Source organism: Sorex fumeus, unplaced genomic scaffold (assembly GCF_029834395.1).
Source record: "Sorex fumeus unplaced genomic scaffold, SorFum_2.1 ptg000018l, whole genome shotgun sequence".
Classification (NCBI taxonomy): domain Eukaryota; kingdom Metazoa; phylum Chordata; class Mammalia; order Eulipotyphla; family Soricidae; genus Sorex; species Sorex fumeus.
The window spans coordinates 26,331,224-26,354,894 of record NW_026606075.1 but is presented as its reverse complement, the minus strand read 5'-3'; the positions used below and the strand labels follow the sequence as shown (position 1 = coordinate 26,354,894).

Genomic DNA, 23,671 nt, shown 5'->3' with positions numbered 1-23,671 from the left:
CATAGATCTCTCTCTCTCTTTTTTTTTCGCTTTTTGAGTCACACTTAGTGATGCTCATGAGTTACTCCTGGCTCTGCATACAGGAATTACTCCTGGCATTGCTCGGGGGACCATCTAGGATGCTGGAGATTAAACCCAGTCAGCCGAATACAAGGCAAATGCCCGATCTGCTGTGCTATTGCTCCAGTCCAAGAGAGAATATATTTAAGAGATTGTTTTGGTCAATATGGTGGGTTGAACGAGTAAAAAGGGATCCCTGTTTACTCTAAGCACAGGGAAACATAAACAAAATATAGTGAACTTTGCACACAAATCTATTTATACCATCCCTCGTCATCCAAAGAATGAAAAAAAGTAAATTTCCTGATTTCAGAAACGAAGTTCCAAGTGGCTTATGTTGGATTTAGGACAAATAGAAGCTAAATTTTAATGTCCGTGCAGGAACAGTAGTTTAGGCCTCAGGCACACACTAGGAATTAGTTAGAATGGAATCTCTCGACAGGGATGTAATTCAACAGTACCTAAGCACGGAATAAAACAAAGAATGAGGTTCTGCATGAAGAAGTGGGTTTGAATGAGCACTTCATAAGATATTAGAAAAGGCTATTTGTTACTCAACCAAAGCTTTGGTAGAAAATCATAAACCCACACCAACACCACACATGTACATGAATAACTAAATTTGCATCATCTGTGTGCTTCAGGAAACCAAACTGAGAAATTAGCATTGAAACTCAGAAACCTTTAGTGCCCCAGTGGAGGAAATAACTAAATACAAAGTCAAGGCAAACCAAATTTCCCAGAGCTGGGTCAAGCGATAGTTCAGTCAGTAGGACACTTGCCTTGCATGCAACTGACTGGTTTTAATCCCTATATCACATATGGTTCCCCAAACCCACCAGGACTGATTCCTGAGCACAGAGATAGGAGTAATCCCTGATCACTGCTGGGTGTGACCTCTAAACTAAACAATAGGATTCCAGAATGAACAATCTTCCATAAAATGATATTATAATATGAAAATTACAAACCCAAGAATACATCATCATAAGAAAGATGAGTTTTAAATTCCTTTAAAAATGTTTGTAAAGTTATTACATAATTTTATCAATTCTGTAAGGCAATAGTAAAATTTTTTATTCTATGTCTTATTATTTTAAGTATCCCGCCTGCATGGCAGAGCCTGGCAAGCTATCCATGGTGTATTCGATATGCCAAAAACAGTAAATACAATGGGTCTCATTCTCCTGACCCTGAAAGAGCCACCAATATGGCAGCGTTAAGAAGGATGAGGAAGGAGAGGCTGATAAAATCTCAAGGTCGAACTAGGCTGCCAAAACGAAGAAGGACTAAAATGACTGTCTGTACTTTCAATGCATGTACACTGGCATTGGATGCATCCATCGAGGACCTGACTGTGCAAGCACAAAAGATCAAGTACGACATCATTGGTCTGACTGAGACGAGAAGGCATCAACCACATCACACTATTTTTTACACTGGAGAAGAACTGTTCCTCAGAACATGTGACAAAAGAGGCATCGGTGGTATCGGTGTCCTTGTCAACACAAACTTGGCCATGAGCATTGATTCATTTGAATTTCTAACAATCCAAATTGGACACTTGAATAGATGTGGCTCCTGCCAGCAGCTTCTATCTTCGTTGTGTATGCACCAACATCCAATTATGATGAAGAAGAAACTGAGAAGTTCTACATAGAGTTGGAGAAGTTCTATAAAGAAGACCACACCTTCTACAAGATCATTGTTGCTGATTTTAATGCCAAGGTAGGACCAAGAAGATTGGCCAAAGAACTCCACATCAGGACCCATGGCCTCAAAAGGAACGAACAGGATGAGAGACTGTCTGAGTTCATCATGTCGACCAAGACCATCCATGGTAACTCATGGCTATCTTCTGGTAACTTAGTTCCAGAAGGTCGAATCTAAATGTTGGACATGGGAGTCTCCCAGTGGACGGTTCCACAATGAAACTGACCACATGATATTCAATCAACAGTTTTCCCTGACCAATGTTGCTACTGTCCCAAAATTCCAAATAGGATCGGACCAACATCTCCTTCAGGCAAAATTCTACTTCACGGAGTGGGGAGAAAGGGCTGCAAAGTCTAAGAAGAGAACTCCCAGAACGACCACCAACTGGGAGCTCTTTGGCATGATCGCAGCAACATGGGAAGATGCTATCATCGACAACATTGAGGAAGAAAATGATCGACTGGTTCAGCACCTCCATGATTGTGCAAGGAATGCCAAGAGAGAGGTAGCCACAAAAAGATGCCTGTCTTTGAAAACTCTCAAGCCCATTTGCCAACGTGGCTTGGCATGAGCCTCAGGCAACTGCAAGCAAACGTCAGAGCTCACAAAGCAGTGCAGAGAAGCAATAAAGGAAGACCTCAAAGAGAGAAGAGCAGCAGTGCTGGCAGATGCGGCAAAAGCCGGGAAAAACATTCGCAATGCCCGCCTATACTTTGTCAACTACAAGACCAAGATGACTGCCCCCTGACATCCTGATGGATCCATCACATCTTCCAGAAGGGCAATGAAGAAGATTATCCATGACTTCTGCTCAGATCTCTTTGATAGCCACGTCCACCTGCCCACATACCAAATTCCGCAGGATGGATATGTCATTCCCAGTGTTCTCCCTTCTGAAATCCAACAGGCCATTTCGTCAGTAAAGAAGCGAACAACACCCGGCCCAGACTAGGTCAGACCCAAACACCTGAACAACCTGCCATCAGTACTCATCAATACACTGGCTCGGCTCTTCACACGCTACCTGTCTGAATGCAAGGTTCCATCCCAATGGAAAACCAACAGGACTATACTTCTGTACAAGAAGGGAGACATGCACAACATTGGCAACTATCACCCGATCTGCCTGTTGTCTGTTGTCTACAAGCTGTTCACTCGAGTCATCCTGAATAGAATTGGCAGAACACTAGATGAAGGACAACCATGTGAGCAAGCCAGGTTCCTAAAAGGATTCAGCACAATTGACCATATCCACACGGTAACCAAGTTCATTGAAACTTCTCAGGAGCTTAAGATGCCGCTCTGTCTAACATTCCTTGATTTAAAGAAGGCCTTTAATTCTGTTGAAATGGAAGCAGTCATTGAAGCCCTAGCGAAACAGGGTGTTCAAACTTCATACATCAGGTTCCTCTGTGAGCTGTATTACAGTCACTACCAGGATCTCACCATTCTACAAGGAAGTAATTATCCATGTCAAGAGAGGGGTTCAGCAAGGTGATACCATTTCATCAAAACGCTTCAGTGCCACCCTCAAGAACATCATGCGACAACTGGAATGGGAAGAAATGGGAGTGAAGATAGACGGTTGGCAACTACACCACCTCTGCTTTGCTGATGACATCGTTCTAATAACACCAAACACTAGCCAAGCAGCACAAATGCTGGCCAACTTTGACTGTGAGTGTGGAAAGGTCGGACTGCAGCCGAATCTCATGAAGACAATGTTTATGAGAAATGGATTCATTCCTGACTTTCTATTTGCTCTCGATGGAACAACCATCTTCGAATGCAACAGTTATGTGTACTTAGGTTGAGAAGTCACATGACGAATGACCTGGCACCTGCGTTGTGCAGGAGGAAGAGAGTGGCTTGGAATGCCTTCAAGAGCGTTGAAGAAATAGCTAAGAGATGAAGAACCTCTGGCTCCAGGCACATCTCTTCGATTCCACTGTTCTTCCTGTATTAATATACACCTCAGAGAACTGGGCCCTATGAGAACACTATTCAGGTCTCCAAAAGAGGAACTGAAAAAGAGTTACGCTTAGAGTATGACGCTTCAGTCAAATGAGAGAAAGAATCCGGAGTTCTGACCTCCATCAATGATCAAGAATTAGGGATGCTATCTCGTTTGCCAAGGCGTCGAAAATCAGATGGGCTAGACACATAATGCGATTTGGAGATGACCACTGGACTAGAGCCATTAATGACTGGATTCCACAGGACGTCAAATAATCGTATAGCTGCCCACCTACGAGATGGTCAGACATCTTCGTCAAGACCCTGAATGATCGTTTTGAGGCTCTTCATGTTCCTGGAGCGAGCAGACACCATTGGGCTACACTAACACCTGACAGGGACAAATGGAGACATTACTGGTGCCCGCTCGAGCAAATTGATGAGTAATTGGATGTCAAGTGATCAAGTAATTATTTTGTGCTGGGGATCAAACTCAGGATTTTGTATTAATAAGGTGAAGCAAGCACCTTACTACTGAGCTATATTCCTAAGCCACTTTTTAAAAGTTAAGGGGAAAAAAAAACTTTCTAGGAAAAAAATGGTCATCAAAATTACAGCTGGTATATCGGTTAAATATATTAACCAATTCTTAAATTTGTATATCTTAAAATGCTTGAAATGAAAAGCAATCTGTCAATTACCAATTGGCTGTTCCTAAGTATGCCATTTTCTAGGCTGAAGAATGGAAGGATTTTAACTTCACTCACCACAGGATGGATTTGTCTTGTCCGTCTTTGGCGTGTAAGAGAAGGTGGATCAATAGTTTGGTGATCATCACAAATACGCTGCTTACATTTTTTTGACTGAACAGAAGGAATTTGTACTTTGAAAATAAAATTAGAGAGCATAAATAGAATGCACAAAATTTTAGTTTCACTCTAACAACTGTAATAGTGACAGGAAAAGAAATAATAATGTCTAAAATTATAAAATGTTAGTTTGTTAGCACCTTAGTTATTATTATCAGTTAACTAATTATAGCGAACACTGACTGACCTTTCATCACACTCCTTAACATCAGACGCTTTCACCTGGGTCACCGTACTCAATCTCTGGAATCCTTTATATGTGTATACTATCTACTGAAACATCACTTCTTTTGTTTCTGATGGTATCTGTGTTTTTCTCTTTTCATGGTGTACCTCATTAATATTTTATAGGTCTATTTTATTAATCTTTCCAAAGAATTTGCTCATTTCCCCCACCTGCAGTACCAGCTATAAAACTGGGGCCAGTGGCAAGCAAGGCAAGCATCTTAACCCCTTTACTCTCTCCCAAGGTATCTGTTATATTGTTTATGGGGCAGGCTTCTTCAGGTTGTTAATTAATCCTCTTGGGAGCAAAGTAAGAAACCTCTTTTACTGCCATTTTAGTGTTATTTTCTAATTATATTAAATACAAACTAATATAAAATTTATTACAAATGTGAAAAATTAGCTCATTAAAATTTAGTTGTACATTCTCTGGAAATATTTTTTTCACTACATGTTACACACAATATTATCTTGCTTAACAAATTCAACTTCTAGTATTAGAATATTAAGAATCTTTAAAATTGGCATCAATCTGGTTCGTTCATTAATCATTAGAAATCTCAAGTACTGGAACCTTGGTTGTAAAGACTTTAATGGAATGTCTTCCTTTTCCAGTCCCAGGAAAAAAAGTAATCTGTATAGTTTTAGTTACATACTTATCTCAGTCCCAATGTTGGCAAATTAAAATTTGCTTAATAAATTACTGAGTTTCATTATATAACTGCAATTCAACAAGATTATAAACATTCATAAATTACATAAAGCTTGGAAATGCTAAATCTGAAAATAAACAATGCTTTCCAAAAGTGTAATAAACAATGTATCCATTCAGTTATAAAATTATATACACCATAAATACAAAGATTTTTCTGAGCATAAGTACATAACTGCAGATAATAGCAAGCAATATTGACTTACGTACCAGTATCTATAGTATTACTCTCATCTCTGTTATCAGTCTCAGTAGCACCATAAGATTTTAGCAGCTCTTTCACTGTCACATTATCTATTTCATTCAAAGTAGCCTTCTGTTTTTCATCCTTCTGATTAGAGTTTGCTCCATGTTGCAGTAGAATCTTAGCTGTCTAAAAGGTATATTTACAGAATAACTATAATAAAAGCACTATTTTCAAACTCAGGGATCAAACTCAGGACCTCACACATGCAAGGGAAGCACTATGACTCAGACTCAAGTTATATCCCTGGCCCTGAAGTATCTACTTCTGTAGATAGTTAAGATAATTAATTTCTGCTTCCATTACAAGATACATCTACCAAGAATCAAAATTACTTCAAAAAAGAACTCTCAATGTCTGGCTAAGAAAACGTTTATTAAATCTGATATGACATAAACTGAATTACTGATTTGACTACCTTGTCTTTACAGGAGAACTAGATATAAAGACATGAAACAACTAGGTATGTTCCCTTCATCAAAAAGAATGGGTAGACACTGGTATGACTGATATGCAGGATTTAGTTTATCTCTTTGACAGAGTCTTTGGCACGCTTCCAAGCAACTAGACAGGAAGGTGAAGAAAATTAGTATCACTTCAGAAGTGACAAATTGTCATTAGACACAGTTGATTAAAGCTATATATAGGCAATTATATGTACATTAGCTCCAAATGCTTTTATGGGGCAGTCTGGGAACCTACTATCCACATAATAATGTCTACGGAAATATCTGAGGCCAAAGAAATAGCTCAATGGGCAGTGAGCTGCATGAGAACCAGGGTCTGGGTTAGATCCCTAGTACCACACAAATCCTCTGAGCATTGCCAGCAATGACATAAATACAGGTGAGGTCCCAAAACAAAACAAAACAAAGCAAATGCTATGTTTTATGTTACCTAAATAACAGATATTTCCAAAATGTTAGAGACAAAGGAAACTGGGAAGTAATCTATTCTTAGATCACATTTCTTATATAGGAAGGAAGAGGTAATTTATGAAAAAGAAACTTTAAGTTGATTCTTTTATTTTTAATTGAATCACTGTGAACTACAGTTACAAAACTTTCATGTTTGAGTTTCAGTCATATAATGATCAAACACCCATCCTCCACCAGTGTACATTTTCTATCACCAGTGTCCCCAGTATCCCTCCCTCCCTACAATCCCATCCCTTTCCCTGCTGCTATGGCAGACAATTTCCAACTCCGCCCCTCTCGGAGAGCCCAGCAAGCTACCGAGAGTACCTCGCTCTCATGGCAAAGCCTGGCAAGCTCCCCATGACGTATTCTATATGCCAAACACAGTAACAACAAGTCTCAAAAGAGACGCTACTGGACCTGCTCGAGCAAATCGATGAACAACAGGAGGACAGTGCTACAGTGCTACTCTCTCTCTAGTTATGGGTATTACGGTTTGCAATACAGATACTAAGAGACCATCATGTTTGGTCCTTTATCTATTTTCAGCACACATCTCCCATCCTGAGAGATCCCTCCTACCATCACTAATTTTAGAGCCAGAGTACAGTGAGTAAGGCACTTGCCTGTATGCAGCCAACTCAGGTTGAATCCCAGGCATCTCATATGGTCTCCTTAGTCCTACTAGGAGTAATTCCTGAATGCAGAGTCAGAAAACTTTTTTAATTATTTTTTTTTGTATTGAATCACCATGAATTACAAAGTAATTCATGACCAAGAAATTCTTAAAATTTTGTGATACAAATAATGGCTATTTTGCCTGTGTGGTAAAAAGAGGCCTTTCTAGGCTAGAAGAGATAACTCAAGTGGAAGACCATGTGTGAGGTAATGAGTACCTCTGGGTGGAACCGTGGTGGGCACTGAGCTCATCAGGGATGAGCACCAAAACCATCACTAAGAGTAGCCCCCTACACTCAGCAAAACTGGGTGTGCTGGGTGTGGCACTATTTTTAAGGGTTTTATTATAGGCCTACACCTTTAACACCCTCAATATATTTGGATTTTTTTTTTTTTAGTGTGGGGGAGACACATGGTGTGAGTTCAGGGCTTACTCTAACTCTGCACTCAGGGATCACTATATCATCCATTTCCCATCACCCTTTGCTTCTTGACAATCAGTGACCTAACTTAACCACTGTAAATTCTGCCTTTTGTGGGGCTCAGGGAACCATATGGGATGATAGGCATCAAACTGAAATCAGCTGTGTGCAAGATAAGTACTCTGCTCACTATACTATGTCTTTGAACCCTATATTTGAAATTATTAAATAGCTTATAAATCACAGAGAACTCAGCTCAGAGGAAAAGTGACAAAGAATAGCTTTTTTTTCTGTAGCATTGTACTCCGTTGTTCATCGATCTGCTCAAGTGGGCACCAGTAATGTCTCCATTGTGAGACTTGTTACTGTTTTTGGCAGATCGAATACGCCATACGGAGCTTGCCAGGCTCTGCCATGCGGGTGGCATAATCTCAGTAGCTTGCCAGGCTCTCCGATAGGGACGGAGGAATCAAACCCTGGTCTGCCACGTGCAAGGTAAACACCCTACCCGCTGTGCTATTGCTCTAGCCCGATTTTTCTGTAATACCCCATTAAGAGGGAAGAAAAACTGGGAAACTGCAATAGGCAACAGGCCTATACCATAAGGTTAAATCGCAAGTTGGGAGAGAGTTCCAGGCAATGTAATGGAATGGACTTAGGAATGAAGTATGTGGCAAAAATTACGTGACTTTAGAAACAGATTTGTCCCCTTGCCCATTCAAAAATCACTTAATCACTTAATCACTTAACTTCCCGTTAGTCGTCGATTTGCTCGAGCGGGCGCCAGTAACATCTCCATTTGTCCCTGTTGCGTGATAGTGTAGCCCAATGGCATCTGTTCGCTCCGGGAACATGATGGGCCTCAAACCGATCGTTCATGATCTTGACGAAGAAGTCTGACCATCTGGTAGGTGGGCGGCCACGCGGTCTTTTGACATCCCGTGGAATCCAATCAGTAACAGCTCTAGTCCAACGGTCGTCTTTAAATCTCATTACGTGACCAGCCCATCTGATTTTCGACACCTTGGCAAATGAGACAGCATCCCTGATCCTTGATCGTCGATGGATGTCAGAACTCCGGATTCGTTCTCTCATTTGAGTGAAACGTGATATTCCAAGCATAGCTCTTTCTATTCTTCTTTGGGAGACCTGAATAACGTTCTCATCTTGTTTGCGTAGGGCCCAGGTCTCTGAGGCATATGTTAATGCAGGAAGAACAGTTGAATCAAAGAGATGTGCCCGGAGCCGGAGGTTCTTCGTCCTCTTAGCTATTTCTTCGACGTTCTTGAAGGCGTTCCAAGCCGCTCTCTTCCTCCTGCGCAGCTCGGGTGCCAGGTCACTTGTCATGTTGACCTCTCGACCTAGGTACACATAGCTGTTGCATTCGGAGATGGTCGTTCCATTGAGAGCGAATGGGGCGTCAGGAACAAGGCTGTTTCTCATAAACATTGTCTTCGCAAGATTCAGCTGTAGTCCTACCTTTCCACACTCACAGTCAAAGTCGGCCAGCATTTGTGCCGCTTGGCTGATGTTTGGTGTTATTAAAACAATGTCATCAGCAAAGCGGAGGTGGTGTAGTTGCCGACCATCTATCTTCACTCCCATTCCTTCCCATTCCAGTCGTCGCATGATGTTCTCGAGGGTGGCACTGAAGAGCTTCGGTGAAATGGTATCACCCTGCCGCACTCCTCTCTTGACATCAACGATCACTTCTTTGTAGAATGGTGAGATCCTGGTAGTGAATCCGCAATACAGCTCACGGAGGATCCTGATGTATTGGGCTTGAATGCCCTGTATGGCTAGGGCTACAATGACCGCTTCAGTCTCAACAGAATCAAAGGCCTTCTTTAAATCAATGAACGTTAAACAGAGCGGCATCTTGAACTCCCGAGAAACCTCAATGAGCTTGGTTATCGTGTGGATATGGTCGATGGTGCTGAATCCTTTGCGGAACCCTGCTTGCTCGCATGGTTGTCCTTCATCTAGTGTTCTGCCAATCCTATTTAGGATGACTCGAGTGAACAACTTGTAGATGACAGACAATAGGCAGATTGGGCGATAGTTGCCAATGTCATGGATGTCTCCCTTCTTGAACAGTAGTACGGTCCTGCTGGTTTTCCATTGGGACGGAACCTTGCATTCAGACAGATAGCGAGTGAAGAGCCGAGCCAGTGTATTGATGAGTACTGACGGCAGGTTCTTCAGGTGTTCAGGTCTGACCTTGTCTGGGCCGGGTGCTGTTTGTTTCTTTACCAACGAAATGGCGTGTATTCGATATGCCAAAACCAGTAACTACAACCGGTCTCATTCACCTGACCCTGAAGGCTTCACCGACATGGCAGCACTGAGAAGGATGAGAAAGGAGAGGCCAACAAAATCTCAAGGCCGACCTAGGCTGCCACAACGAAGGAAGACAAAAATGATCGTCTGTACTTTCAATGCACGTACGCTAGCATCAGATGCATCCATCGAGGACCTGATGGTACAAGCGCGAATGATCAAGTACGACATCATTGGTCTGACCGAGACAAGAAGGCACGAATCTCACCATGCCGTTTTCGACACTGGAGAAGAATTGTTCCTCGGAACATGCGATAAAGAGGTGTTGGAGGCGTCGGTGTCCTTGTCAACACAAACTTGGCCAAGAGCATTGATTCATTCGAATGCCTAACAACCCAAATCGGACGTTTACATTTGAATAGATGTGGCTCACTGCCTGCAGTTTCTATCTTCGTTGTCTACGCACCAACAACTCATTATGATGAAAGAGAAATCGAGAAGTTCTACATGGAGCTAGAGAAGTTCTATAAAGAAGACCACACCTTCTACAAGATCATTGTGGGTGATTTTAATGCCAAGATAGGACCAAGAAGATCAGCTGAAGAACTTCACATCGGGACCCATGGCCTAGAATGGAACGAACAGGGTGAGAGACTGTCTGAGTTCATCATGTCGACCAAGACCATTCATGGTAACTCACAGTTCCAGAAGGCAGAATCTAAACAATGGACATGGGAGTCTCCCGGTGGACGATTCCACAACGAAATAGACCACATCATATTCAATCGATGGTTTTGCCTGACTGATGTCGCTGTTGTCCCAAAATTTCGAACGGGATCGGACCACCATCTCCTTCGTGCAAAATTCTACTTCACAGAGCAGGGAGAAAGGACTGCAAAGTTCAAAAAGAGAACTCCCAGAATGACCACCAACTGGGAACTCTTTGGTACTATTGCGGCAACATGGGAAGATGCCATTGTTGACAACATTGACGAGGAATACGATCGACTGGTTCAGCACCTCCATGTGCGAGGAACGCCAAGAGCGAGATAGCCACAAAAAATCGCCTATCTTCGAAAACTCTTGAGCTAATTCGCCAGCGTGGTTTGGCGCATGCCTCAGGCAACTGCAAGCTAACGTCCGAGCTCGCAAAGCAGTGCAGAGATGCGATCAAGGAAGACCTCAAAGAGAGAAGAGCAGAAGTACTGGTAGATGCGGCAGAAGCCGGGAAAAGTATTCGTAACGCCCGCCTGTCCTTCGCCAACTATAAGACCAAGATGACTGCCCTCCGACGTCCTGATGGATCCATCACATCCTCCAGGACGGCAATGGAGATTATCCATGACTTCTACTCAAATCTCTTCGATAGCCATGTCCACTTGCCGACATACCAAATTCCACAGGATGGATATGTAGTTCCCAACGTTCTCCCTTCCGAAATCCCCATTCAAAAATACAACACAAAACACCTGGCCCAGGGGACCAGGCGATAATAAAAGGACTAAGACACAGCCTAGCATGTACCCACCCTGAGTTTGAATCCCAGCACCATTGGGTGCAACCCTGTAGGGCCCCTAGCACCTCTAGGACGGCCCAAGCAATCCCTAGCAGTAAAGAGCCCAAAGAGCACATTCTAGTCCTGGCATTAAACTGCCAATGGTCAGTCTAGAATGGCCCTGAGACCACTGAGCATTGCATAGGAGTCCTCTCCCATATACACAAAAAATAAATATTTGCCTTACCCCAAAAACAACTTCATTGAAGTAGCACTACAATATGACTTAGGTACATTCAGTCTCTTCTCTCTTTCTCTCTCTCTCTCCTCTCTCTCTCTCCTCTCTCTCTCTCCTCCCCCCCGCAATCAAACCAAGTTCAATGAAGTATAAGACAAGCACCTGACCTGCTGTACCATCTTTCTGGCTCCTAATAAAGACATTTTTAAGAATAAAAACGGTTCCTTAGAGGCCAGAGCGATATACAGAGGGCATTTGGCCCTGCACACGGCCGACCCAGGTTTGATCCCCTGCCTCCCATATGGTATCCCCGAACACTGCAGGAGTGATTCCTCAGTGCAGAGCCAGGAGTAACCCCTGAGCATCGCTGGGTGTGACCCAAAAAGAAAAAAAAAAGGTTCCTTAACAATTTATTCATTTATCATGTTATTGTAGTTCTTAAAAGTTAATATTATTTGAGTAAAGCTGCTATAACATGAGTACTTGGGGGGGGGGCAGGGACCAATCCCAGGGCATCACAAATGCAATTTTGCAATCCATCACTGAATCATATCCTTGGCTCCTTGAGCACCTTATAATTTCTATCTCTTGGTTGAATCTCTGATTTTGCTCATGTGATATCTTCCTGATTTTCACTGAGTTCTATGTTCTCCTGTAGATGGATAGGCTGCCTTATAACAAATTTAAGTCATTTGTCAAGCAATTAATCTCAATTTCTTTGGGTACGTTACTGGAAAATTATTATGCTCCTTTGAAACAATCATGTTTTCTTGATTTTCATGCTCCTCAAAGTCTTGAACCACTTAAAGAAGTAATAACCTCTTCTAGTTTTTACTAACCAGTTTTAGAAAAGAGCAAACTTCAGGAACTGGAGCAATAGCAAAGTGGGTAAGAATATTTTCACCCAGTCTCTAGGGTATCCTTTTGTTTGGGTGACTGCTTCTTTGCCATTTTAGTTTGAGATCATTTCATGTAAATATTTCCCTGCCACTGGATTTCAATCTCTGAAGACAACCCAAAAACCAGTTTCCATGCAGTGTTTTCTGTATTTTCTTCTATGTATTTTGTGGTTTGATGTCTAACATCCAAATTTGTCGTGAATTTTGAGTCAAGTTTTGTGTCTCAAAATGTGGCATACCCTTGAGGATGTTCCACACATACTTGAGAAAAAAATGTTTTCAGCTTTTTGGAGGTGGAGAATTCTATAAATATCTATTAAGTACATTTGGTCCAGCCTCTTGCTTAAGAGTGTTCTTTCTTTTCTGGCTGGCTGATCTGTCATTCTTGTTATTCATGTCTCTGTCCAGGCCCCTTAATACTTACTTTGCATATTTTGATGCTCCTGCACTAGATGTGGATCTGTTAATTAAAGAAAAACTCCTTCTGATGAATCAATTTCTTTAATCCAAGAGACATAACTTCATCCCTGTCTCGACATATTTTTCAGTTAAACTATGTTAACTGAATACAGTGGTCCCTGTCTTTCTAAGACTACCATGTGCATGCATGATTGTTTTATTACCTTTTTCTTTGAATCTATGTTTGTCACTAGAACTCAAGTGGTTTCCTATAAACAGTAGACTAGATTCAGTTTTCTGATTCATCCCACCACTCTTTTGATTGGTAAATTTACTGGGCTATTGAAATTTAATAAAATCACTGATATAAAATAATTTGTCATTTTCTTTTTTTTTTCTTTTTGGGTCATGCCCAGCGATACACAGGGGTTACTCCTGGCTCTGCACTCAGGAATTACCCCTGGCGGTGCTCAGGGGACCATATGGGATGCTGGGAATCGGACCTGGGTTGGCCGCATGCAAGGTAAATGCCCTACCTGCTGTGCTATCGCTCCAGCCCCAATTTGTCATTTTCTATGTGGGTTCTGGGCTGGAGCGATAGCACAGCGGGTAGATCATTTGCTTTGCATGCAGCCAACATGGCCGACCTGAGTTCAATTCCTTCACTCCTCTCGGAGAGCCTGGCAAGCTACCTAGCGTATCGTGCCCGCACGGCAAAGCCTGGCAAGCTACCTGTGACGTATTCGATATGCCAAACACAGTAACAAGATATGCCAAACACAGTAACAACAAAGTCTCACAATGGAAATGTTACTGGGCCCGCTCAAGAAAATCGATGAACAACGGGAGGACAGTGACAGTGACAGTGACAGAGATTATGTGGGTTCTGGGAGTAGCTGTAATATCTGTTATTTTGCACTTTCTTCATTTTCTTCCCTTATTTTCCTCGAAGAGAGCGACGCAGATCTCCTGCCCACATGCCAGGTTGTCTTCACCGGGGCCCCTCAGAGGGGGGCATGTTGAGTTTCCCTCCCTGACCCGAACAGCCGCAGACCTCTGCAGACCTCCAGTACCCAGCCACAGCCATGCTCAAGGCCACTCTCCACATGCTGGGACAAGCCTCATGCATGAAGGAACCAGCAGAGGAAACCAGGTACCCGGGTCCCAGAGCTGAGATTTCCAAGCCTGCTCGAATCAAGACTGGGCCTCCTCCACCAAAATCCCCCATTTTCCAGTAGCTAGGACGTTACACCCACAAACTGTGTCATGAAACCCACAAAAGTGTCATGAAATCCCATCAACAGCCAAGATCCAGAGGCTATAAAACAAAGCTCCCGAAAGCGCACAGCCGCAAATGCTAGTCTAGTTCTCCTCAGAGAACCCCTGGCAAGCTACTGAGAGTATCCTGCCTGCACGGCAGGGCCTGGCAAGATCCTGTGGCATATTCAATATGCCAAAAAATAGTTAACAATGATGTGTCTCATTCCCCTGACCCTGAAAGAGCCTCCAATGCAGCACCACTGGGAAGGACGAGTAAGGAGAGGCTGCTCAAATCTCATGGCTAGGATGAATGCAGACGTTACTAGTGCCCGCTCGAGCAAATCAATGAATAATGGGATGAAAGTGATACAGTGATTTTGATATCTGTTGTCTGTGTGGCAATCAGATCCCATTTGCTGCTTTTTGTTAGTTTCTTCTAAGTACTTGTTTTGTGATTACCAAGAAATTAACATCTTGGGTCCTAAGTGGGTTTTGTTCATCTGTTTTTAGGACACATTCATAGTGTTCAGGGCTTATTTCTGGCTCTGTGCTCAGGGATCACTCCTGGCAGTGCTTGGTGGGAGGGAATCATATACAACCAAGGTCAGCCATGTAAAAACCGAGTGCCTTACCCACTGTGTACTCTCTCCAGTTCTAAGTTTAAGACTAGTTTAAATTGAAACCAAGTAGATCTTGAGTTCATTCTAAGAGTATGTTGTTAATTTTAGATTCTTTATATTTAACTTTAACAGATTCCTTTCTATCTGAGTAATCATTTTCTCCATTCCTTGAAATTACCAAATTACTATGAGGAAAGCTAATCTTCAAGATATGACATTTCTCATTCATGAAGCTCACTCATAAAATTTGATCCATCAAATGTTTCTCCCTGCTCCTTAACATGGTGTCTTTCATATCAATCAAGAATCAACATCTTTCTCTTAATTACTAATCAATTTGCCATTGGTCACCGATATTATAAATAAAAATAGATTCTGAATTTATATGATGTCAAAAGGCAAATGTGTATGATTTCTGATGTCATACACTAATATATTATTGGAGAAATGTTTGAAACACCTTGAATCCACTGATGAATTAGAAACTTACAGAAAAACTTCTAATTTAACAAAGAAAAATCATAAAGATTTGGATATGAGTTAATAGACAACCTAGGAAAAACTTATGATATCTTACAAAAATTTTGGGGAAAGGTCCTTTTTGAGGTAATCATACAACAATCATCTGTGAGACAAAGGGTGTCTGTGTGCCTTCATACAATACTAGCAAGAAAACGTATTTTTCATTCTAGAAATAGCAAGAAAATATAACTTACTTATTTTTTATTCTAGAAATTTTATTTATGTGTTTGAACTAAAATTTAAATTCAATGCTGTTTTTAAAAGGTGGGGGGAGTTAACAATTAAAGGCCTGAAACTGCTATCCAGATAAGCTGTTTGACAATTTCCTTTTACTGGGACCTATGAATGTAGTTGGTAATACCTTACATTGATACAAGTTTTTTCTATTAGGGATGTTTAAACTTTATACAAAAACATGGATAGTTTATGCTCTGGGAGGCTGGAATCTCCATATGTACAAGGTAAAGAGTATAAACATGATTCAATTCCAATACAAATACTTAACACTAAGCTTCTGAAGGACTTTCCAGGACAGAAACGTCACAGTTATGTGTCGATATTTTTAAATTGTGCTATATTTTTCTGGCTTGGGAAAGAGGAATCTCTGTGTAACCTCTCATGAGAAAGAAAGTATAAGACTTCACACAGAAACACCGAGATCTGTCTTTTTCTCTAATGATCCCAGCTGTGTATCCCTATAATATTGACATGATAAATCTTACCCATGACAATAATGTTATTAAATACTTTTAACAAATTTCCAAAAATATAAGTGGTATTGTGCCTTTTTAAAAAAAATATTCCATTTTTCAGAATACGGTCCCCCAACTAAATTTTTCCACTATGACCCTGGCAAGCCCAACCACTAAGAGTACAATACCAACTCAGACAATAACAGTACCAATTACAGCAGTGGGAAGGGGAAAACATCTTTAAGAGAGAGGTAACTGAAATACCTGATTGGCTGAGAGTCTCCAAGAGTGCTCCCTGGTCTCCTGAGCACCACTTGCAAGTTCTCCACCCCACAACACCCAAATAAAAAAGAAAGTGAGACTAATAGATGTTATCCAAATATCAAGGGCTTTAAAAATAAGCACACTGATCACTGATTTTATTTTGTTGCTGCTAGCTTCACTATATTCCAAAGCCAGTCATTATTCTTGAAGTCTGTGCTGTTAACAAGCAAAAGTTTCTCCCAAGGTTTGAGTTTTGAATTTCTTCCAAGTAACTCATCTAAATAAAAAGATGAATTTTAAAATATTAAGAAAATTTAAAATCTATATTTTAAATTTGGTATTACTGAAATAATGATCTTAGTGATTCGTCTGTGATGTTTTTACTACAACTACATGACTGTGAAAAAAAAAAAGTCAAAAAGACAACAAATCCTCAGGAAAGATCATCTGTGTTTCTCTGAAACCTCAAATCTACCATGTGATTTTGGAAAAAAAAAAAGATCAAGGGCTCAGGGGATGACTCAGGGGCTGAACGTTCCTGCCTTGCAAGTGTGAGATCATGAGTTTAATGCCAAGAGCCACCACCTTTCCAAAGCACAGTCCCATCAGCTTTGCTGTGTGGTAGCCCTGCATCCCTAGATGTGTGTAATCTCAGCCTGGTATGTTTGGACACTGAACCAAGTATGTGTTGGCGCTGTGGCAAGAACTTCCAGCAAGCATGTGTGAGAACTCTTGGCAATCTCTGGAGAGTACTAGAGCCAGAATGTGCACAAGCACCATGACTAAATCTGTCAGAACTCCAGCAAACTCTGTGGCCAACCATGTAGCACCACAAGAGTGGGAGCACAGCAACTCAGCATGTGTGAACCCCAGTCACCACCACAACAGTGGTTACAAAGTGGGGGTTATTTTAAAGTCTAAATGTCATTTGTATCATTATAGATTCTTTTATGTACAAAAATGAGTTTCCTCATCAACTGTCAAAAAGACCATTTTGGACTATGTTAAAGTTACAGCCTTTGTTTACTCAAATCCTTTATTTTAATCTGACATTCATAATTGTATGATAGAGAAAGAAAATATTCACTGCCACTTGTCACCCCGTTCTTCATTGATTTGCTCAAGCGGGCCCAGTAACATCTCCATTGTGACAATTGTTACTGTGTTTGGCATATCGAATACGTCACGGGCAGTTTGCCAGGCTTTGCTGTGTGGGCAGGAGATTCTCGGTAGCATGCCGGGCTCTCCAAGAGGGGCAGAGGAATCGAACTCGGGTCGGCCATGTTGGCCGCTTGCAAGGCAAATGCCCTACCCAAAAGAAAATATTAATCATTAGCAAATAAATTGGGTTTCCAATCTAGGCACAATATCATCTTCATCTGTAATATTATAGCATTGTATAGCACAGTCCTCCCGTTGTTCATCGATTTGCTCGAGTGGGCTCAGTAACATCTCCATTGTGAGACTTGTTACTGGTTTTTGGCATATCGCATACCTCACAGTTAGCTTGCCAGGCTTTGCCGTGCGAGCGTGATACTCTCGGTAGCTTGCCCGGCTCTCTGAGAGGAGCAGAGGAATTGAATCAGGGTTGGCCCATGTTGGCTGCGTGCAAGGCAAGTGCCCTACCTGCTGTGCTATTGCTCCAGCCCATCTGTAATATTAAGGTTTTAAAATCATTAAATTTTAATGAATCCCTTTAGTTCTCATTTTAAAATATCTTCATATTCTTAGAAAAAATTAATAACATAAACTATGTGCAATACCTTTAAATGATTATTTGAAACAGCATCATGTAAAGGCACTATTCCATCTATATTTTCACAATTAACATCTGCACCAGCTATCAACAACTCTCCAATTACGCCTTTGGCTCCCTCACTTGCTGCCTCATGAAATGGTGTCCAGCCTAAAAAGCAGGAAAAAGAAATGACAGAGCAAGCTGCAACTTACAAATTAACATTCATGCAATATACTAAGTTTATGTGCACGAGTGGAATATCTAAATTGGTTCAAGTATATGCTATAAGAATTGAAGTAACTACAACTGGTCTCATTCACCTGAAGAATTGAAGCAATAAAACTAAAATCTAAATGTGTGTAATTTTTATTTTTGAAAACAAATTGAACTCATCAAAATTATTTATTGGTACAAGCTTCAGAATCAAGGACCATAGGGCCAGAGCAATAGTACAGTGGGTACAGCACTCGCCTTGCACGTAGCCAATCAGTTTCAATCCCTGAGAGCCTACATGGTTCCCCAATCCCCACCAGGAGTGATTCCTGGGTGCAGAACCAAGAGTATACCCTGAGCACTGCTGGGTATGACAACAATAATAATAATAAAACAGAGTAACCAGACCAGATACTAGTCACCAATTTCTTTCAACTCAGATATTTAAAGTAAGATCAGGTGACTTTTTCATATTTGTATCTTGCACTGTGACATCTCTTTAAATGTCATTTGATAGAGTCAGTTTTTGAAGTCTTCCCTGAACATTCCTCACACAAGATTCTTTTGTACTTGAGTCAAATGTTAGCTCAATGTTACTAACATGTCTTTGCATATTTGGCTTTGGGACAGACTCGGTGCTACTTTAGGGCCCATGAATACTGGGCACTGATCCTGGGTCTTCCACAAGCAAAGCATAACTCAGTCTGATGAACTATCTTTCTCAACCCAGCAATGGAGGTTTAATATAAAAATAAGAAAAGGGGGGTTGGGGGGAAGAAATATTATAGAAAGAGGAAGAAGAGACAGGTAAATGGGAAATGTTTTCAAGTTCTTTCTAAAGTTAGGTAATGATGTTAAGACCTCTAATGTAATGGCCTAAATAAATTCTTATTTTCCATTCTTTACACGACCTTTAAATGCTCGCAAATGAATATTGGAAACCTTGAAAAGGAAGAGGGTTCTTTAGTAAATGGTGAGAGCCAAAACAAACCTTCCTTCCTTCTTTCTAATGACTTAAGTTTTGATTTCTGAGGAGGCATTCCTTTAAAGTACTCACTTGCACAAAAATGTCTCTAGAAACACATTGATAGGTAAATGTCAGAATTCCCACTCAGGTAGAACTTTCTTTACAGAACTTGGTTGGATCACTAATTAAACATCTTAGCTTTTTGTTTTTCTTTTTTAATGCTTAAAATTTTAGCTTTTGTTTTTAAATTGCCAATAATAAACATGAAAGAAGGAAGGAAGGTAGGAAGGAAGGAAAGGAAGGAAGATAGGAGAGGGAGGAAGGCAGTGAGGGAGACTGGAGACAAGGAGGGAGGGAGGGAGGGAGGGAGGGAGGGAAGGAAGGAAGGAAGGCAGGCAGGCAGGCAGGCAGGCAGGCAGGCAGGCAGGCAGGCTTTAGGGCTTATAATACTATACCACTACACTAACTATACCACTGAAACTATTGTCAAGTGATAGAAGTTTTTCCAGTCCTGAGCAAATAAAAGATAGTTCACTTTATGTATTCACCTAATAATCCTATTGTTTTATTATAATTGTTTATAGTTCTTATGTTAAAAATTCGGTTGTAAATAGCTATTTTCATAATAAATGATTAAATTACAAGCATTTGAAAAAAGCAAAATAAACCTTACTCTTCACTGAAAATTAGTTTTCAAAAGACAGTTCAATGTTAACAATTACATATTAGCCAGATCAAGAATCAAGGGTGAATGAAATGTGAATTTGAGAGTTCAAATTATAAAGGCAATTAAAGTTGAAAGAATACAAACCTGCATTATCTTTTAAATTCACATCTGCTCCAGATTCTATTAGCGTTTTCACCAGAGACACATTTCCTCTTCTGGCAGCAGAATGAAGCCGGCTTTCCCCTGTGGCATTCCTCTTACTCACCCCAGCTGTTTTCATTTCTGTAAATTTGCCAAGCAAAACTAAAGCTTTTCTGCCAAATACTGATTATTAGAATATACACAACTTCCTCAAAAATATTTAGAATGCACTACACAAAACAAATATCAATTAACCAGGCTACCGTCTATGAAGATTATTATACACCACCTACGTATGTCACTTCAAATTGATTCTGTTAGTTTAGTAAATCTATATATGCTCAATTAAAACAAACTTGCTTCAATTCTATGTTCATTTCACTTTCAGTAGTCCTTAGCAATGAGTACCTTTCTTTTGAATTATAACTGACATGCCACATTATATAAATTTTCGCATATATAACAACCAAATCAATATTCATTTATATTAAGTGAAAGTGATCACAATAATTCTAGTGAAAATCCATCACACACAATAATTACAAAGAAAATAATCTTTTCAGAGAAGATAATCATATTTATCTTTCACTGATATACAAAGGTAAAGGTAAAGGCCCTCCCGTTGATCGTCGATTTGCTCGAGCGGGCCCAGTAACGTCTCCATTGGAGACTTTGTTGTTACTGTGTCTGGCATATCGAATACTCTCGGTAGCTTGCCGGGCTCTCCGAGAGGGGCGGAGGAATCGAACTCGGGTCGGCCATGTTGGCCGCTTGTAAGGCGAACGCCCTACCCACTGTGCTATCGCTCCAGCCCAAAACAATGTTCTTTTAGAAACATGTGCTCAAAAATTCATTAGAATAAAGATGTCTATATGTCCTATACATATATACATAAAGAATTAAACATTTTCAATAATAAAATATTTAAGATGGCAGACCTATAGATTTACAATTTGAATCAAAAACCGCTACTAATAATTGTTACTATGGATGAGTACCTCTCACACTGCTTCTGATGTGTTGCAGCAAAGAAGATAGGCATATAATAAACATCTGTAGGGGAAAACCTGAAACTATTCAACATTACTGTCATGAATTACTATAGCATTCAGATGAAAACAAAATCAGACAGAAACTACAAAGGAAGCAAACAGTACTCAAACTAAGCTCACAAAAAAACTTCATGAAATCTACTAAGCGTTAAAGTATTAATAAGTAATCTACATTTAGTAAATAGTAATATGATATAATGTGGTTAAGAAATATTCTATTCCTTTGTATATAATGTTTCTTTCTTTTAAGGAAGCTTTTCCTTCTCTTCATCCCTGATCTAAAATTTCGTAAGATGTCTTGTTAATTCTTCATAATGAGATGTCTTGGTAATTAAAATAGAAGTCCCTGTCTTTTTTTCTTGTGTTATTTTTGAAATTATTTCTTCTATTTTCATTATTTTCTCTGGACATTCCAGAGTGATATTCTAATGTTCTTTTCTCTATTGTTTTTTCCTTTTTTCTTTTGGTAAGAGACTCGTCAAATTTTAAGAACTGTGCTCTAGATAAAAAGAGACAAAAATACACCATGCCTCTGCTTCAAGTGGTTTATGGTTTCTAAGTGGAATGACAGTCATTTAAAAAATGTATGAAAATGTGATTAAGTCCTACTAGGGAAATATGTATTTCCTGTGACAACTGTTAACAACTTATCACGAACTGAATGGCTAAACAAAATAGAAATCCATTATCTCAAATAATACTCTGGTCACTTCTGGTGACCAAAGTCCAAAACCAATGTGTTAGATAGGTTGCGCCCCTCTTGAAGTTATAAAGAAGAAACCTTCTCTGCCGTTTTTCTTTTGGGGTCGTACTTAGCTGAGCTCAGAGCTTACTCCTGGTTCTCTGGAGACTGAACTGGGATCAGCTGCATGCCAGGCAAATGCCCTATCCAAGCTGGACTCTCTCTCTCCAGCCCAGTCTCTTGCAACTTCTGATGTCTATCAACATTCTTTGACTTACATGGTTCTTGGCCTCTTGTATCCACTGTCACATTATCTTCTCTGTCTCAAACTCTGGTTTCTCTAAGTCACTAAGTCATTAGATTTGGGGCCCATATGGGCAGTCCGGGAAAATCTCTTATGATCCATAATTGCAACAATACTTATTTTAAATAATGTAATATGCACTCTCTTACAAGTTCCCAGGATCTGGGCATGGACTTATGTTCTGGGAGCCTATGTCATAATAGAGGAGGTATATACAGAACAGCTTTCATTTATTTCAGGGGGAGCAAAGGAACACTCTAGTATCTTCCCTTCCTTTTAGTAGGCAGTAGATAAATCAAACTTCTCAATGCTTGATAAATAACCTGATGGAATTTAGTATATTATTTACTGAAAATAAACAGCTCCTCGGGGTTGTTTGTTCATACTGCCAAACACATACTGTTCATTTACTTGACACAAAGAAATTAGTGCAATGCTTCTTTCACTTCCCTTAAAGAGCTTTGGGGTAGGCAATCTGACACAGTTCACACCCTGATGCCCTCGATAGTCATTCCTGCCATCTTTGCTCTTCATCTTATGTTCATCTAATATAGAAAATTGGAAGTCACAGGCACAAACATAACAGCAATATATCTGAGTTATGATAGATTTCTAATGGTGCTTCACAGTAAAACCAACTTAGCTGAAACAATCTTATGATTTAGTGAATGACCAAAATAAAGAGTATATCTGAAAGTTAAACATTTCCCTGAAACAGAGGCATGTTTAATCATGAAAATGTCCACTTGTACAAATAAAAGAATACAAACCTTGACTGCAGGTATCTTTCAAGAGATTTTGGTTTAGGCTGAAATTCTTAATTTTTTTGTGTTCTTGAACACAAGTGGGCATGTGAATTTCTGAATCTCTACTTACTTCTTCCACTTCGCAATTTTGTGAGGTAGAAGAAGTAATTTCATCTTCAACTGTATTAGTTAATTCTTCATCTGAAAAATGATCATTTTACATTATCAATGTATTAATGTAGTTCTCTTACTAGTTACATTAATAGAAATGCATCTAATTATACAGTGCTCTAAGTTTCTATTTCTACTTTGTCTTAAGAAAATGAAAGTTTTTATAAATTTATCTTTAAATTTAAAGGTCATTTTGTTTAAACGTTATACATAATTCTGATGGGATATAGTGAACTGCTGAAATCAATGGAGCTAACATTTTTCCTGCTGTGATGATGTTAACTATCCTACTGCACAGCACTTTTTAATAAAGTGGCACATTAAAAAAGAAACAAGGGTTGGGAATATAGCACAGAGCCTCATTTGATCCCCCCACTCCAATGCTCCCAGAGTGCTGCATAGTACCCACCAACAACAAGTGGTCCCTGACACAACAGGGCTGGAGTAGCACCACATCCTCAGGCCCTAAGATAGAACAGTTGGGTCCAGCTAGATGAGTAGTACCAAGAGGTGCCCCTTTTG

General features: G+C 40.3%; 1 protein-coding gene across 1 annotated transcript in view; it reads right to left on the bottom strand.

Moving 5' to 3' along the window:
- ANKRD31 (ankyrin repeat domain 31) overlaps positions 1 to 23,671 on the bottom strand; it is a 140,960-nt gene that overhangs the window by 41,389 nt on the left and 75,900 nt on the right. The window contains exons 15-19 of the mRNA XM_056112416.1: positions 23,003 to 23,179; positions 20,198 to 20,335; positions 18,232 to 18,374; positions 5,749 to 5,911; positions 4,500 to 4,615 (exon numbers count right to left, since the gene is read on the bottom strand). Of these exons, the coding sequence (XP_055968391.1) occupies positions 4,500 to 4,615; positions 5,749 to 5,911; positions 18,232 to 18,374; positions 20,198 to 20,335; positions 23,003 to 23,179 (737 nt within the window). The remainder of the gene's footprint in view (positions 1 to 4,499; positions 4,616 to 5,748; positions 5,912 to 18,231; positions 18,375 to 20,197; positions 20,336 to 23,002; positions 23,180 to 23,671) is intronic.